The sequence below is a fragment of the Megascapheus bottae genome, chromosome 7, assembly GCF_031878675.1.
Source record: "Megascapheus bottae isolate mThoBot1 chromosome 7, mThoBot2.hap1, whole genome shotgun sequence".
In the NCBI taxonomy this organism is placed as follows: domain Eukaryota; kingdom Metazoa; phylum Chordata; class Mammalia; order Rodentia; family Geomyidae; genus Megascapheus; species Megascapheus bottae.
In genome coordinates, this window is record NC_143515.1 from 10,078,955 (window position 1) to 10,096,250 (window position 17,296).

At 44.5% G+C, this 17,296-nt stretch overlaps 1 protein-coding gene across 4 annotated transcripts in view; it reads right to left on the minus strand.

The window, feature by feature from the left end:
- Window positions 1-17,296, minus strand: part of Fam178b (family with sequence similarity 178 member B) — a 97,648-nt gene that overhangs the window by 43,930 nt on the left and 36,422 nt on the right. For all 4 annotated transcript variants that reach the window (XM_090336447.1, XM_090336446.1, XM_090336444.1 and 1 more), the window contains one exon: window positions 1,643-1,757. In XM_090336447.1, coding sequence (XP_090192573.1) covers window positions 1,643-1,757 — 115 coding nt within the window. The remainder of the gene's footprint in view (window positions 1-1,642; window positions 1,758-17,296) is intronic.

Genomic DNA, 17,296 nt, shown 5'->3' on the forward strand with positions numbered 1-17,296 from the left:
CTGGGTGGGAAAAAGCCCCCAGTGCCATCTCCTACTTTCCTGGTGTGCTAATATGTGTAGCCATCACCATGGCTCTTCCCATCTCTTCCAGCAGACCATTCCTCTTGGTTCTCTGAGTGCGATTCAAATTTCCCCCACTCATCCAAGGTGGAGGTGTTAGGAAGCAGCAAGTGGCTTGTTGAACTAGATATGAAACGCTGAGCTCCAGAAGGGAAAGGGGCAGGAGTGTGGCAGGCTGGCACATGCATGGGGGTATTTATAGCATAGCTGAATGTGGTTTGGCTTGGCAGACAGTTACTAAAAGCAGTCGTGGAACAGGTTCTTAAGAAAGCTCCAGCTTTCTCTGCAGAGGAACATCTGGCAGCCATCTATCAGGAAAAGGGGTCCTAGCACCTCCTGTGGTGAAGGGACTGCCAGCCAGAGGCATGGTGGTAGAGGGGAAGCTTCTCAAAGAAAACCTGAGATGTGCAATTCTCAGGAGAATAAGAATATATGACACTTTTCAAACCTTCGTCACGTCACCACACATCCAACAATAGTTATTTATGTATTATAGGACTCCATCCCTCGTGACCAGGGACACTGTATGTGCAAGTTGGCACTACCACACCAAACCCAGTCACAAAGGAGACACTTAGAAAACAACTCTAAGTATTATAGAAATTACCTATAATATTGTGCCTTGTGTCCAGGAGCTGGCCAAACAACAGACTTGAAGAGATTGGAGCATGCCCTGGGAAATACTCACTGAGTGAGAAATCTGGGTTTCACCAGTGAGAGAGGGCAGCAAAGCCTTGCTCAGTAGGTAGATGGGCATTAGATAAAGCAGAAATGTTCAACCACCTTGTTCTCTGAGCTTGGGAACATAGAGGTCCTTTTGCCACTGCTGGAATGATACTTGTACTCAAGAGGTAGACATGTGGGCTTGTTCTGTAATTTCTCCTTATAGGCTAAAGCCAGAGCCCATTAACAGCTAAACAAAAGAGAGTACTTGCTAGGTACCAGTGGCTCATGCATATAATCCTAGTTACTCAAGAGGCTAAAATCTGAGGATCAAAGTTTGAGGTCAAATCCAAAAGACTTTTTTTTTTTTTTATCATTCCTAGAGCTTGAACTCAGGGCTTTGGTGCTGTCTGAGCTTCTTTTATTCAAGTCTAATACTCTACCACTTGAGCCACAACTCCACTTTCGGCTTGTTTTTTATTTTTTACCTCATAGGTGTATTTTTCTTTTCCTTCTTTCTTTTGCTGGTCCTGGGGTTTGAACTCAAGGCCTGAGCCTCTTTGTGTTCAAGGCAAGTGCTCTACCACTTGAGCCACAGCACCGTTGCTGGCTTATCTCACTGGAGTTTCTGGGATTTTTCTGCCTTGGCTGGCTTTGAGCTTTGAACCTTGATCCTCAGATCTCAGCCTCCAGAGTAGGAAGGATTACAGGTGAGAGCCACCAGCTCCGGTCCCAAAAGGATCCTATCTAGAATCTGATTCAGGACTTGGGAAACGAAGGTGTGGCTTAATGGATAAGAGTGCTAGCCAAGAATAAAAGCAGAGGATAAGAACCCAGAGTTGAAGCCCAGTGGTGTGGCAAGGAGGGAGAGAGGGAGAGAGGGGGCGGGGAGAGGGGTGGAGGAAGGGGAAGTACCCACCTGCCACGGAGCCGTAAGGGCTCCAGTGTGCGGAGGCCAAGGCTAGGGGCTCCTAAGCTGTGGAATGCCTCTGCGACCTCCTCCAGTGAGGGACACCACAAATGCATGTCTTCATCTGTCAAGTCAAGGAAGGGCAGTGTTAGACGGGGAGAGGAGGAGAAGACTCGGAACCTACTGGGGTGGCTGGTGGAACAATCTAAGGCCTAGGTTTCTGAATTCTCCAGCATCATGGGTATTATCTATAAAAACAAAGCAACTAGTGGGGTTTGTTTTGTTGTTGTTTGCTGCTTTTGATTTCCAGATACATTGGAACTTTAGGAACAAGTGATAGTCTCTTCTCTCGTTCTTAAGGAATAGGTGTGCTAACATGTAAGGAGCTGAGGATGCCATGCCCTGAGCATGCATGTGAGAGGCAACTGGGTTTCTAGCTGCCCGAAGCTAAACAAGGTGAAGAATCCTGAGGCTCTCATCACCCTTGCTGTGACTCCTGGGTGCTCCCTGAAGCCACAGTCCTGCCTCCTCCTGCAGCTTGAGACCTGTCTCATTCAGTAGGTATGAGCTGTGGGTAAGTCTTTTTTTTTTTAAATATTCTAACAGAACATGAATGACAACCTGTCCACAAGAAAAACTGTGTACTCAGGGCTTTGCTTCTGTCAGACCATTTAAGGATATCTTCACATGAGATGGTGTCACACTGGCCTATCCCACATGGTTTTTTGGTGCTGTGGCTCCCCATACCCTCACTGGGAGACAATCTAAGTCTCCACCTTGTTATGATTTCTCCACGTTATCTTGTCAATTGACTTGCTTCTTGCCTGTCTTTCCCCATTAGGATACAAAATCCAGAGGCTAAGGCCACATCTGGAGGCCCAGGGTGCAGAGTAAACAGAAGGAATGAGGGAAGGAAGCCTGACTGAACTGGCAATGGTAAGCAGATGCTGTCAAATGTCAACAAGGCACCGCAGGAAGTAAGACCGGGAGGCTGAGGACTGCTCACTCGTGAGTAGTGCTCACTTGAACCTTTGCTATTCTAGAGGATGAGTGTTTCACCCTAAAGGCTCACTTCAGTGAACCCACCATTTCTTGGGCAGGAGTTAGCCAAGGTGAAAGGTTAGAAGGGATCTAATGGAACCCCTGCTCTCAAAGGAGATGGCAGCCCAGGAGGCAAGGAGTCAGGCAGAGGAGTACAGTCTGTGAGAGTGTACCTACAAAAATCCATGCAGGCAAAAGGTACAGAGCCTGCTCAGAGGAGGAAGCACTGAGTGTGGGTAGAGAGGGAAAGGTAAGGCACCTGCCACAGGGAGCACTGGTGTCCCCTTGACAGAGGGGCAGACTGTATAAAGGCAGGAGAGGATCAAAGAAAAACAGCTGGTCCAGAGCTAGGAGGCAACATGGAAGAGAAAATGTGGGCTGGGGGACCTCTGCATGAGTCGTTTCCTCAGATCCAGGGGAAATCAAGCAAGCCTCACCCGCTGTGCTGCCAGCAGACAGCAGATCAGTGGGCAGAGGGTCTCGGAAAGCTGTCCAAGGACATTTCTTCATCAAGCATCAAGTGTCTTGCTCTTTGGAAATGTATATGGGTCGGGACTCACCAAACGAGTAATTAGACTCTTGGAGAAGGAAAAACTTTCATTTGTTTTTGTTTTTTTTCTTTTTTTCCTCTGAGGGAACTTAACAAGTAAGAGAGCGGTAATGATAGCCTGTACAGATGAGATGGGCAGAAAGAAGTCTACATAACAATGCACATCCACTGGCAGGAGAAGGCTGTTTACAGCGTTCCAGAGGCTCATGTACGTGCTGGTCTGTGTGGGCAGTGGTGGACTGTCTAGGGAGGGGAAAGAATAGACCCAGGGCAGGGCAAGGCCAGGTTGAGGGTAGCCCAGCCCAGCTGGAACAGGCAGCCAGCTTTCAGACCCCAAAGGGGTGGTGAGCAGCCTCACCTCGGCCCACACAGGTGCGGGTCTGCTGTAAAACCCCTGGCTGGACAGCAGTGCCGGCCCTGCCACATTAAGCAGGCTGCTTGTCTCTTCTTTCTCCTACTTAGAAATGACTCCACACCATGACTGAACCAGGCTGAGGTGTCAGCAGCGGTTTCTGAAGAGGGGGCCCAGGGTGCCTCTGGGTATATCGGTCCCCACCAACAACCCTGGAAGCTGGTTACATGATGACAGGAAAATACCACCCCAGAGCCCATAATTAAGGCTGCCTATAAGTAGGCCATGTGCTCAGCTTTTCCTCAGCACTGTTTGTCCCAAATGAGGAATTTCTGGAGAGCTGACACAGAGGAAACCCAGATGGGCAACGGCAGGGCTTCCTCCCCCTAACTCAGTGTCTCCATACTCTGACACTGTCACTTTAGGCTGAGGTGACTCCAGCGTCAGTGCTAGCAGAATGGAGCAGAGGGGCCTCTGTCTAGAAGCTGGGGCTCAGGCCCTTCCTTGGCTCTCTTTGGTTAGAACTGATGCTTGGCGGTGGCGGGAGGGAGCATCCTGCTTAAAATAAAAGTGCCTCTTCCATCTGTGTCATGGAAGAAGCTGTTACATCACCACTATGGCCCCAGCCGGGGTGACAAAGGATGGGAAAACCACACACACCTCTGTGCCCCCACCACATTCTCCCCTCCTCTTCTGCTAGATCCTTATCTTGAGCCTGGCAGGTGTGAGGGCAGCAGGGTAAGCTCACAAGGTACCAGCATCTGTTCTTGTCCCCTTGCCCACTCCCAGGTGCAAAGGCTGAAGAGGACGGGGGGGGGGGGGGTGGCACCAGGAGAGCCAGGCAGAGCTGTCTGCCTAAGTTAGGGGCCCCCCAGGTGCCTTGGGGGAGAAGGGCTCCCCATCAGCTTAATCAAGGAGAGGTGGGTTCCTATAGGAAGGCACGCTGCACACCAGACAGCCCACCATCCTCACTGGATTGTGGGGCTCAGGACCTTCACAGGAGGCCTAACATCATCTCATCTGCTAATCCAATTCTAATTACTTAACTTCCCTTGGTACTTTTGTACTTAAATTTAAACTTGTTTCAATGTCCCTGCTTTAGTCAATTAGCTTCAGCTTCAGTTGTTTAAGATGGTTATTCATTCAGCAAATGTTAATTGAACTCTGGGCAGGAGCTGTTCTTTATGTGCTGGGGACCCAGCACTAAACAAAAGGGACCCAGGAACGGATGGGTTTGGTTTGGCTGGGGAAGGGGAGAGGCAAACAACGCATATGAACAATGAGCATAATGAACGGCACAGCCACGCGCTCACAGGCCATGGAGGAAGGAGGTCAGGTGAAGCTGGAACAGAGATCTCAGGGAAATGGTGACGGAAGACCGCATGAGCCTGGAGACTAAGGCTGGTCTCAGGAGCCCAGAGTGCTAGACTGGGCGCCTGGTGCAGAAGCCTGCGTGCGTGCGTGCGTGCGTGCGTGCGTGCGTGTGTGTGTGTGTGTGTGTGTGTGTGTGTGTGTGTACACAGGTGAAAGAGGGCGAGAAGCAGGGCAGGATGAGGGGCAAAGGGAAGGATGAGGGGTAAAGGGAAGTATCTGGCCTTGAGAGGAGATCATGGAATCTAGGCACTCAATGAACAAGGCAATTCCTGAATCAAGTCAATATTTTAGCTTCTTTTTCTGTTTTCCCTTTGGTGGGGGAGAGGGAACCAGGCCCACACATGCTAAGCACATGCCTTAGCACTGAGTTTTGAGTCTTCACAGTGAGTGCACAGAACAGCTTGCCCCGCTCCCCCAGGAGACTGAGGGGTCTTCATTCCCCCGCTCTCTTTTTTTAGACGGTCTTGGGGTTTGAACTCCTGGCCTTGGGGAGGTTCCTGCACATTTTTTTTTTCAGGGCTAGCACTCTATCACTTTGAGTCACATCACTACTTCCTGTTTTCTGGTTAAATGGAGATAGACGTCCCACAGGGACTTCTTGACCGGGTTGGCTTGAACTGTGATCTTCAGTTCGCAGCCTCCTAGGTAGTTAGAATTACAGGTGTGAGCTTCTTTTGGACCGTTTTTGTTTGTTTCACCTCTGCCCTCAACTAGCTCCAAACCTGCTTTTGTTTTCCCTTTGCTCTCCACTCAGCCTGGACTTGAGATACTCCCTTTGGTCACACACACACACACACAGCTTCTGCCTGTTGATTTTTGGGAGTGTGGCCAGGGTAGGTGATGCAGCCCTGCCGTCCCCAGGCCACCTCTCCTTTCTCCTGCCTTTTGTAACTCACACCACTGCCTGGTGTCACTTAACACTGACAAGTATTCAAGGCCCCCAGTGAGCAGGACAGACTTGCATTGTGCCCAGTCATAGAAACACTCAGTCCTGCTAGAATGAAGTTCAGGTGCGAACAACAAAATGCCAAATAAAAACGACAAAAACAAAAGGAAAACCAACCCAGGCTTAAAGAAGCTCAAAATGTATGCCTCCAATGAAAAATAAAGTCTAGAGTGGGACAGAGACCAGGCTGCATGTGCAAGATCTTGGGTGCCCATCTTTTGGTTATAACCATTTTCTGCACCCGCCTCTCATTTCAGGGCCCGCAATGGGTGCTTGAATCCAGTCATCACATCTCAACTCCAGGCAAGCATTTTCTTTGCTACCCAACCATGTACTACTGGGATAGCTTCAGTGTGACCCAGGAGGAAAGGACAAACAATCCTTCTACATCTGAAAATCCAGAATGTGAATCCAGGAGTGTTTTTAGAAGAGGCATGTCAAAAATTGGAAGCAATGAACAGATAAACAGATCAATTGTTAGTTGGTGCCAGTGGTTCACACCTGTAATCCTAGCTACTCAGGTGGCTGAGATCTGAGGATCAAGGTTCAAAGCCAGCCTGGGCATGAAAGTTCATGAAAATCTTATCTCTAATTAACCACCAGAAACTGGAAGTGGTGCTTTGGCTTAAGTGGTAGAGTGCTAGCCTTGAGCTGAGGAGCTCAGGGTCAGCACCCAGGCCCAGAGTTCAAGCCCCACAGGAACCAAGAAAAAACCAAAAACGAAACAAAAAAAACAGATTAATTGTGGTATACCCATATAATGGACATTATTTGGCAATTCAGAAAAAGAAAAATGGCCAGGTGTAAGTGGCTCATACCTATAATTCTGGCTACTCAGCAGGCTACTAGGATTGAGGTTCAAAGCTAGCCTGGGCTAGGAGAAGTGTTCACATCTATAATCCTGGCTACTCAGGAGGCTGAGATCTTAGGATCAAAGTTCAAAGCCATCCCAGGCACAAAAGGATCTGAGACTTTTATCTCCAACTAACTTCCTGAAAATGGGAAGTGGGGCTTGGCTCAAGGCTAGAGTAGTAGCCTTGAGCTGAAGAGCTCAGGGACAAGGCCCAGGCCCAGGCCCAGGCCCAGGGGTAGGGTGGTAGCCTTGAGCTGAAGAGATCAGGGACAGGGCCCAGGCCCAGTTCAAGTCCCATGACCCACAAAAAGAAAAAAGCTATCCTGGGCAGAAAAGTCTGTGAGACTCCATTTCCAATTAACCAGAAAAATGGTGGGCTGGAGGTATAGCTCAAGTGGTAGAGAGAGAGCCATGAGCAAGAAAGCCAAGGATGTATGAGACTGAGTTCAAGCTCTTGCACTCCCCCAAGAAAATCAAGGCAGTGAGGTTGAAAGAGAGAAAATGAGATCAAATGAGCTGGACAGAGACTCATCAATCACACTGTGATTGATGCTCAGGTAAGCTCAGCCTCCAATTATCTACAAAATAGTAAAATAACAGTATCTACTTATTGGGTAGTTGTGGCAATTAAATGAAATGGGCAAAATTGTGGTCTGGGAATCTTGTACAAATTAAGCTCTCTCTCTCTTCTCATGTGTAATTATCAGGTATTGGACAGTGATCTGTTACAGACAAGGGGCGAGATCAGTTAGGAAAAGGCACAAAAAGATTTCTGGGAGTGGGATGGATAAATTCATTAGCTTGATATTTTATGAGTATGGTATATAGATATGTAAAATGTAAATCCTGTGGGAGTCAGGACTAGTGGCATGCTGATGATTCATAGACTTGGAGACAGAAGGATCTCAAGTTCAAGGCCAGGATAGGCAAAGTTAGCAGGATCTTATCTCAGAAACAGTAACAACAATAAAAATACAAAAGCAGAAAGTCAGTGCTGACGGCCTGGTTGAGGAGATAGAATGATTACTTAGCATTTACAAGACCCTAATTTCAATTATACCTCAACAAAGGGTGTTTGTTTTTTTTTAAAGAATGAATCAAAATATAACTATGTACAAAATTTGATTTTTAATAGACTACTTATTAATATTTTTTGAACATATAGGTTTGAACTCAGGGCCTCAAGCACTTGCTCTGCTGGTACTCTACAACTTGAGCCATGTCTCTGGGGGTAATGGTTATTTTGGAGATGAAGTCTTGCAGACTTTTTTTTTTTTTTTTTTTTTTTTTGCCTGAGCTGGCTTCAAATGTAGGTCTCAGATCCTCAGGTTCTCAGTCTCTTGAGTAGCTAGGATTACAGACACGAACCACTATTACCCAACTTTTCTTTTTAGATGGGGTCTCACCATGTATCAGGTTCCCAAGTACTAGGATTCTATGGGTACATCACCATACTGTTCATTTGTGTTTGAGGTTGAGCCTTGCTGTATATGCCAATCTGCTTTCCAACATCAGGCATCAAATGATCCTCTAATTCCATCCCCTGAGTAGTTAAGACTACTGGAGTGCCATTATAGCAGATAAATCATTTTTTAAAAGAAAGATAAGCTAAAATGTAAATATAAGCATTTTCTTTTTGTACCCCAATGATTCATCTCCCTCCTACTTGGAGCTCTAGTCTGGAAGGTCTACTTGACCTTCTCTGTGCATGTTGTGGCCTTCCAGATGCTGAGGGAAGAGGATTTACAACTCCCAGCAGAGAAACTCCCACTGGTGGTAATTTCAGATAGACGTCAATGGGCCTGAGAAACACAGATAAACGCAAAAACATATATAAAATGGGATTGGGCAATCGTTGTGTTCCTGGAAATAATTAGGAAAAATTACTAATGAATCCTTAGTTGGTAGAAGTGGCTATGGGGAGAAGTACAGGGTGGTTGTGGGGGAGGGAGGAGGTGGGGTTCTGGAGGCAGGTTTTCCTGCTATTTTGGACTTTACTACTTGAAATTGCTAAAGCTGGTATATGGAATACTTTAAAATGCAACAACAAGACCTACCTAGGAAATAAGACTTTTGACTGTCTAGTTTTTATTTTATTGTATAAGAAGCCACTATGAACAGTATCTAGGAGGAAAGGAGTGGGGGAAGAAGAAAGAAGAAAGTGACTTGTGCAAGAGAGCCTCAAAGCCCCAATAACTCCCACAGGGGCAAAGGGATAAGTAGGGACCAGGAAAGAACAAAGTGGCCAAAGACTATGCTCAGGAAAATAAAACGAATGCATTCTTCTCGCCCACTTTCAAAATATCCAAAGAATGTACTGGACAGGGCCTCTCTAGTTTATTGTACCCCTTACTCCTACACCAGTACTGTACAGGCCACTGGAGAGTAGAATGGGTAGGTAAAAATGAATGTTTTCTCAGAAGCTAATGACAAAGAACTCTTACACAGTCTGTCCCTTCTCTAACATGCTTTGATCATAACCTAGCTGATTGGCACTGAGATTGGCAGTGTGGTAAAGGGCAGTCCTACCCTGACGAACACAGCCAAAACATGTTTGCTAAAGAAACATGAGGTAATTTCTTGCAAGAAGTTAATTACCCAAGAATATGTTTGCTTTCAAAACCTATTTTTACTACACACGTACAAAAACAACTATTAGAGCTAGTAAATTAGTTCAGCAAGGCTACACACACACACATACACACACACACATCTTTTGTGTTTTTACACACTAACAGTGAATCATTTGAGAAAGAATTTTTTTTTTTGCCAGTCCTGGAGCTTGAACTCAGGGCCTGCGCACTGTCCTTGGTCTTTTTCCTCAAGGCTAGTGCTCTGCCACTTGAGCTACAGCACCACTTTTCTTTTTCTTTTTTCTTTCTTTCTTTTTTTTTCCAGTCCTGGGCTTAGGCTCAGGGCCTGAGCACTGCCCTTGAGTTTTCTCAAGGTTAAAGCTCTACCACTTTATCTACAGCACCACTTCTGGATTTTTCTATGTATGTGGTACCAAGGAATTGAACCTGGGTCTTCATGCATGCTAGGCAAGCACTCTACAACTAGGCCAAACTCCTGGCCCTTGAGACAGAATTTTTAAAAATTCCATTTGTAATTGTACCAGAAGCTGGATATACCCAAGCACTTGGGAAACTTGAAGTAGGATTGAGTCTGAGGCCAGCCTAGGACACTCAGTGATAACTTGTATTGACATAAACAATGCTGTTATTATAGCACCAAAAAGAATTAAACATTTGTGAATAAGTTTGATAAAAGAAGTATTAACAGCCAGGTACTGGTGGCTCATGCTTGTAATCTTAGCTACTCAGGAGACTGAGATCTGAGGATGGAGGTTCAAAGACAGCTTGGACAAAAAAGTCCATGAGACTCCTATCTCCAATTAGCCATCAAAAATGCAAAAAGATTTGGATCAAAGACCTCAATGTCAAACTGGAAACCATGAAACTGCTACATGTTAGAGTAGGACAGACACTGGAACTCATAGACACAGGCAAAAGATTCCTGAACAGAATCCCAGGGTAACAGCAGATTGGAGAGAGACTCGATAAATGGGACTACGTAAAAATAAAAAGTTTCTGCCCAGGTAAAAGCATAGTCGCAAAAGTAGAGAGACAGCCAACCAACTGGGAAAAGATATTTACCAATAATACATCTGACAAATGCTTAATATACAGTAGCTACAGGGAATTCAAGAAACTAATCCCCAGAAAACCCAATAAACCATTCACTAAATGGGCAAGGGAACTAAAGAGAGACTTATTGAAAGAAGAGATTAAAATGGCAGAAAAGCTTATGAGAAAATGTTCATCATCCATGGTCATAAAGGAAATGCAAATAAAAACAACCCTAAGATACCACCTTACCCCAACAAGAATGGCCAAGATTTTGAACTCAGACAATGACAGTTGCTGGCGGGGCTGTGGAGAAAAAGGAACCCTACTACATTGCTGGTGGGATTGTAAACTAGTTCAGCTACTCTGGAAAGCAGTGCGGAGGTTTCTTAAAGAACTGAAAATTGACTTTCCCTACTATCCCACCATACCACTTCTGGGCATCTATCCTGAACATCAAACCCAAGATATAAGGACACCTGCTCAGCTATGTTTATCTCTGCACTATTTATAATAGCCAGGCAATGGAAACAATCCAGATGCCCTACTGCAGATGAATGGATACACAAAATGTGGTATATATATATACACAATAGAATTCTACAATAGCCAACAGACAAGATAAAATAATGGCATTTGCAGGGAAGTGGATGAATCTAGAGCGAATCATGTTGAGTGAGACAAGTCAAGACCAAAGGAACAAAAGGGGCATGGTATCCTTAATATGTGGCTATTAGATCCAAACAGTACAAGAGAGAGGACTCAATATTTGCATACCCAATGCTATGGACATGGTACTGGAAATATAAACATAACTACATAGACATAAAAACCTATGACTCTATAGCCATAATGTTTTATTTCATAAATTAATATATATCTATGATATACAAACCCTTAGCCTAATTTTGATCATGTTCTAAAAACTAAGTGCCAGTGGTTGTATATAGATTCCCTTCTTGAACACTTGTTAAACATGTCATTTGAAATATGATGTAAAAATAAATGTTAATAAATTCTTTAATAAAAAAACTGAATGGCAAAAAAATCAGAGGATGTAAAAAAATGCAAAAAAGTGGCTCAAGTGGTAGAGTGCCTTGAGCTTTAAAAAGGTCAAGTAAAAGCTCAAGGTCCTGAGTTATAGCCCCAATATTAGTACACACACAAAAAATGTTAACATGTATAATGAAAATGGCAAACTACTGTTGAAAGAAATAAAAGATCCAAATAAATGGAGACCTATCCCATGTTCGTGGACTAGAAGATTTAGTATTAAGATGGTGTTGTGGTTTGTATCTACCACATGTCCCCCAGGATCTACATAATGGAAAGTTAATTTATATTACCACTATGTGGTGATTGATTAAGTCATGAGGGCAAAGTTCACAGGGGTGGACAGCTTTGCGCCTGTGGAACTGACTTATTTCAAAAGTAGGCACCAGATAAAGAATGAATTCAGCCCAATTCTCTCTAAGCGTTCTCGCTTGTTATGTAATCATGTTCTGGGGCAGGGTGGTAGCCTTAACTGAATAGCTGATGGACAGTGCTCAGGCCCAGAGTTCAAGCCCCCAAACTGGCAAAAAAAAAAAAAGAAAAGTGATTCAATATTTTAAAAGAAAGAAAATATAGAAATGGCAAGTGAAAAGATGCTCAGCTTAGATCTACAAATCTAAAAAAGAATGAGGGGGCTGGGAGTTTGGCCTAGTGGTTAAAGTGCTTGCCTAGCATGCATGAAGACCCGGGTTCGATTCCTCGGTACCACATACATAGAAAAAAGCCAGAAGTGGTGCTGAGGCTCAAGTGGTAGAGCGCTAGCCTTGAGAAAGTCCAAGGACAGTGCTCAGGCCCTGAGCTCAAGCCCAGGACTGGCAAAAAAAAAAAAAAAAAAAAGAATGAGATACCACTTCACATCTGCTCAGATGGCTAGTGGAAAAAAAAAAAAAGAGGGAAGAAAGCAGATATGGACAAGAAAAACTAGTACATTCATATACCAATGATAGGAATGCAAAATGACACAGCCACTCTGGAAGACAGTTTGGCAATTCTCAAAAATCAAATGTAATGTGATTACTGGATCCAGCAAGTCTACTATTGAGAGTATGGTAAACAGAACTGAAAATATGTCTACATAAACGTGAATGCAAGCACTCATAATATTTGATAGTTCAAAGGTACTCATGTGTCCATTAACTGATACATAGGTAAGTGCAATGTGGTATATCTATACAATGGAATATTATTTAGTCATTAAAAGAAATTTCTGATATATGCTAGATCATGTACAACTTGTTAAAAAAAAACAATAACAACAGCAGCAAAAAAACATGCTGAGTGAGCACTGATGGCTCACACCTACAATCCTAGCAACTTAGGAGGCTGAGATCTGAGGACTGTGGTTCAATGTGATTGGGAAAGTCCAGAAGACTCTTATCTCCAAAATCCCAAAAATGAAGTTGTGGCTCAAGTGGTAAATATGCCAGCCTCAACTGAATAATCTAAGGGACAGGGCTTAGGTCCCGAGTTCAAGTCTTGGTACTAATGCACATATACACTCAGGTGCATACACACAACATGCTAAGAAGCCAAACACAATAATCACATGGCATATGTTTCCGTTTATATGAAATATATTCAACAAATCAATCCAAAGAGACAAAAAGTAGATTAAAGGTTGCCATGTTGGGGAAGCAGGAAATAACAGGATGTGCCTGTTGATAGTGTTAGAAGTATCTCTGAATATTGGGTATGGTAGACAGAAATTCAGAAAAGAACTCAGGTAGGCAAAGACTACTTCTGCCCAGAAGGCTCATAAAGCCAATCACACAGGTGTGCGGGTGGCGGTATTCTGCCTTTATCCTACCACATTGAGCCCCACCTCCTTATCTGGATTGGTCAGCTTCAGAGCTCATAGTCTCTCATGACTGGGTAATACTCAATATTTAATCCAAAAGGGCGGGGGTCTTTTTAAAGAGCAAGGGGTCCAGCAGGAAGGATCTGGGCAAGTCTCCTATGCTTTATACATTGGTGGGTAAGTTTTACAATATAAGAGAGATGGGGCTTAGCAAAGCAAGAATCTGGAAAAAGAACCTGAAACAGGGCACATGAAACTGGAGTGTCACACAGTTGATGGACTATGTGCTACACTGGATAGAAAATTTCTTTTTGGAATAATGAAAATGCTCTTTAGACAGTAGGAATAGCTGAATAACTCCATGAATGTCCTAAAGAGCTATGGACACACACACCACAGAAAGATTATATGGTATGGGACTTACTATTTTGTTGGTGGTGGTAGTCACGAGTCTTGAACTCTGGGTCTGGGAGCTGTCCCTGAGCTCTTCTGCTCAAGGCTAGTGCTCTACCACCTTGAGCCACAATGCCACTTCCGGTTTTCTGGTGTCTAACTGGAGATTAGAGTCTCACATACTTTCATGCCCAAGATGGCTTTGAACCATGATCATCAAATCTCAGCCTTCTGAGTAGCTAGGATTACAGGAGTGAGCCACCAACACCTGGCTTTGATTTTTTTTGGGGGGGGGTCGGTCCTGGGAGTTGAACTTTGGGCCTGGGTATTGTCCCTGAGCACTGAAGTTCAAGGCTACCACCCTACCCCTTGAGCCACAGTGCCACTTCTGATTCTCTAGTGGTTAACTGGAGATAAAGAGTTTCTCAGGACTTTTCTGCCTGAGCTGGCTTTGAACCTTGATTCTCAGATCTCAGCATCCTAAGTAGCTAGGATTACAGGTGTGAGCCACCGACACCTGGCTTGAATTAAATATTTTTAATAAAAAATATTGTATGTGTGCCAGTCCTGAGGCTTGAACACAAAGGTCTTTGCCCTGTCCCTTAGCCTTTTTCACTCAAGTCTAGTGCTCTTCTATCAGAGGTATAGCTCTACTGGCTTTTTGCTGGTTAAATGGAGGGAAGAATCTCATGAGCTTTCCTGCTTCAACTGCAATCCTTCTGAAATAGCTAGGGCTTGAACTGAGTTTGTGTGCTGCCCTTGATCTTTCTGGAACCAGTGGCCCACTTCCAAGGTTTTTTTTTTTGAGTTTTTTTTTGGTTTTTTGTTTGTTTGTTTTGGATGCTTAAGTAGAGAGTTTGTTTTGGATGCTTAAGTAGAGATAAGAGTCTCACAGCAAAAACCTGGGCTGGCTTCACTTGTGATCATCAGATCTCAGCCACTTGAGTAGCTAGGATTACAGGTTTGATCCACCAGCACTTGGGCTTGTATGTGTTGGTACAGGAAGCTGAACTTAGGGCTTCTTTTACTTGCTTACTTTTTTTGCTCAAAGGTTAGCGTTCTACTACTTGAGCCATAGCTCCACTTCTAACTTTTTGTTGGTTAGTTGAAGTTGAATTTCTTGTAGGTATTTATATAAACTAGCTTTGCATCTTCAACTTCAGATAGATAACAGCTCCTGCGTAGCAAAGATTACAGACATGAGTCACAGGCACAGAGATGAATTGTATCTTAAAGAAAAAAAAAAAGCCCCAACAATTACATCCTGGTCTCACTGAATACCCCAACTATCTTGATGGCTAACATAACTTTCAGTCTTATTTCCTACGACTTGACCCACAGTCTTTTGTTATGTCTTTTGTTTGCAACACTGGGGATTCAACTCAGATCCACCTGCTTGCTAGGCAAGTGATCTAAGCTCTATCACTTGAGCCCCAGCCCCAACCCTTTTGTTTTTACTTTGTTTCTCACAGAGAGTCTCACACTACCACTTTGCTCAGGCTGGCCTAGGGCAATGAGCCTCCTACCTCTACCTGCTGAGTATCTGGGCCCATAGGCATATATTATACCTAATTTTTTTTTTTTTTTGCCAGTCCTGGGCTTACGCTCAGGGCCTGGGCACTGTCCTTGGACTTTCTCAAGGCTAGCACTCTACCACTTGAGCATCAGCACCACTTCCGGCTTTTTTCTATGTATGTGGTACCAAGGAATCGAACCCGGGTCTTCGTGCATGCTAGGCAAGCACTCTACCACTAAGCCAAACTCCCGGCCATACCCATTTTTTTGTTTACTTTCTTAGTTCTGGGGGCTGGACCCAGGACTGAACATGGGTTAACACCAAGCTGCTCCCCGCTCAACCTAGTCTGCACTCCCTTTTATTTGTTCTTTTCAGGGTGTGGAAACTAGGGATTGAAAACCGGCAAGTGTTCTAACAGGAGTGCCAGGCCCACAGACCTTTTAGGGAAGTTCTGTTCTCCCTTCTTATGTTATTGTTGTTTTAACTCAATTAGTTCCAAGTGCAGATTTCACATAAACATCCATATTTGGCTGTAGCAGATTCTGCTGGCTGTCTCTGGGACAACCATGCACTCTTCTACTGGTTTTGTGTTGGTATCTGCACAGGGAGACAAGTTCCCCCACTTTCCCCCAGAACAAGAGCCACTATGCTCCCCCTACCTTTACAGAGACTGATCTAGTCAGAGCTCTGAGCCTCTGGCAACAGAAACAGTGTGGCTACATCAGCAGGAAGCAGGTTTAGTACCTGCCAGAGGCCATCTTACCAGAAGGCTAATAATAAGCCAGGGCTCCTGGGCACCTTACTCAGCTAGTCCCCTGTGAAGAAGGAAAGGCAGGGCTGTCATCACCTAGTGTTTCCTTGTGTGCACGTTTGGAAAAGAAACCCCTCCGAGGGGTTTATTATTTATTATTTCTTTATTCACTTCAAATAAATGCTCACTTTTGTACTGAGTCCCTCATGTAATGAATTAAATAACCCAGATGTTTGAATTGCAGACAAGGATGAAACGCAGCTGTTACGGCAACTATGCTCATGGTGATAAAGAAAAAATGAACAATCCCTTGGTATGGAAAAGAGAGGTTGGTTCCAGGATCCTCTGTGGAGGAGCAAGATCGGAGGATCTGTTTTATCTGTGTCCTTTATATAAAACAGCATGGTGTTTGTCTATCATTTGTGCAATCCTCCCATGTTCTTTAAATCATCTCTATGTTACTTCTAATATCTAACACAATGCCAAGGTTATATCTGTATTGTTTACAGAATTAGTCAAAAATGAAAATTCCAAATATCTGAAAGTAGGCTGAGAAAGTGCGTTTCTTTGTTTCTTCTCTGGAAGGGGAAAGGCTCAGGAGGTTAGGAATCTTTTCAGAGATAGCCAGGGTGTTTAGAGGACAACAACATCAGACAACATGGCAAATCGCCAATCAGAGTGTCTTGATGGCAGTAATAAAGAGGAGGATGAAAAGCAATGACTGTCATGCCCTCTTGATCCTGGCTGCCTTGAACTGTGTCCCCTCTGCCTGGTGCTCCGGCAGCCATTCTTCATGGTTGGAGAAAATCATGAGAAGGCAGTCACAGGAGCCAGGGCCCTGTCACTGCAGATCTGTTTACCACTCCGTGGTGCCACCCACCTCTGGTGTCTCTTATTGTATCAAATGATAAACGGCTCCTTATTGGAAATTTGCTACTGGTAATCAAAGTATAGTCTAATTAAACAAGGGTAGAAACAGAAAATCTGGTGATGCCAAATCTGCATTTACCACATCAAAACTGGGGTAGATGGCCACTTTAGGCAGACAGGTAGGAGTTGTGTCCGAGCCTGCTTCCTCCCTGCAGGCAACTGAGTTTACAACCCTTGTCCTGCACATTTTCCAGAGATGTCTCAACTGTTCTCCTCCCTGCTTCCTGCCTCCTGTGGGCTAGCCCTGCTCAGGACCCTTCTTCTTTCCTTTTTCTTTTTGTTTCATTACTGGGGTTTGAACGAGGGGCTTCATGCCTACTTTACTTACTTACTCTGCTAGTTATCACTTAAGCCATGACTTTAACTTTTTGCTGGTCATTCTGGAGATGGAGTTTTGTGGACGTTCCTACCTAGGCTGGCCTCAAACCTAAATCCTCTAGATCTCAGCCTCTGAGTAGCAAGCGTCACAGGTGTAGACAT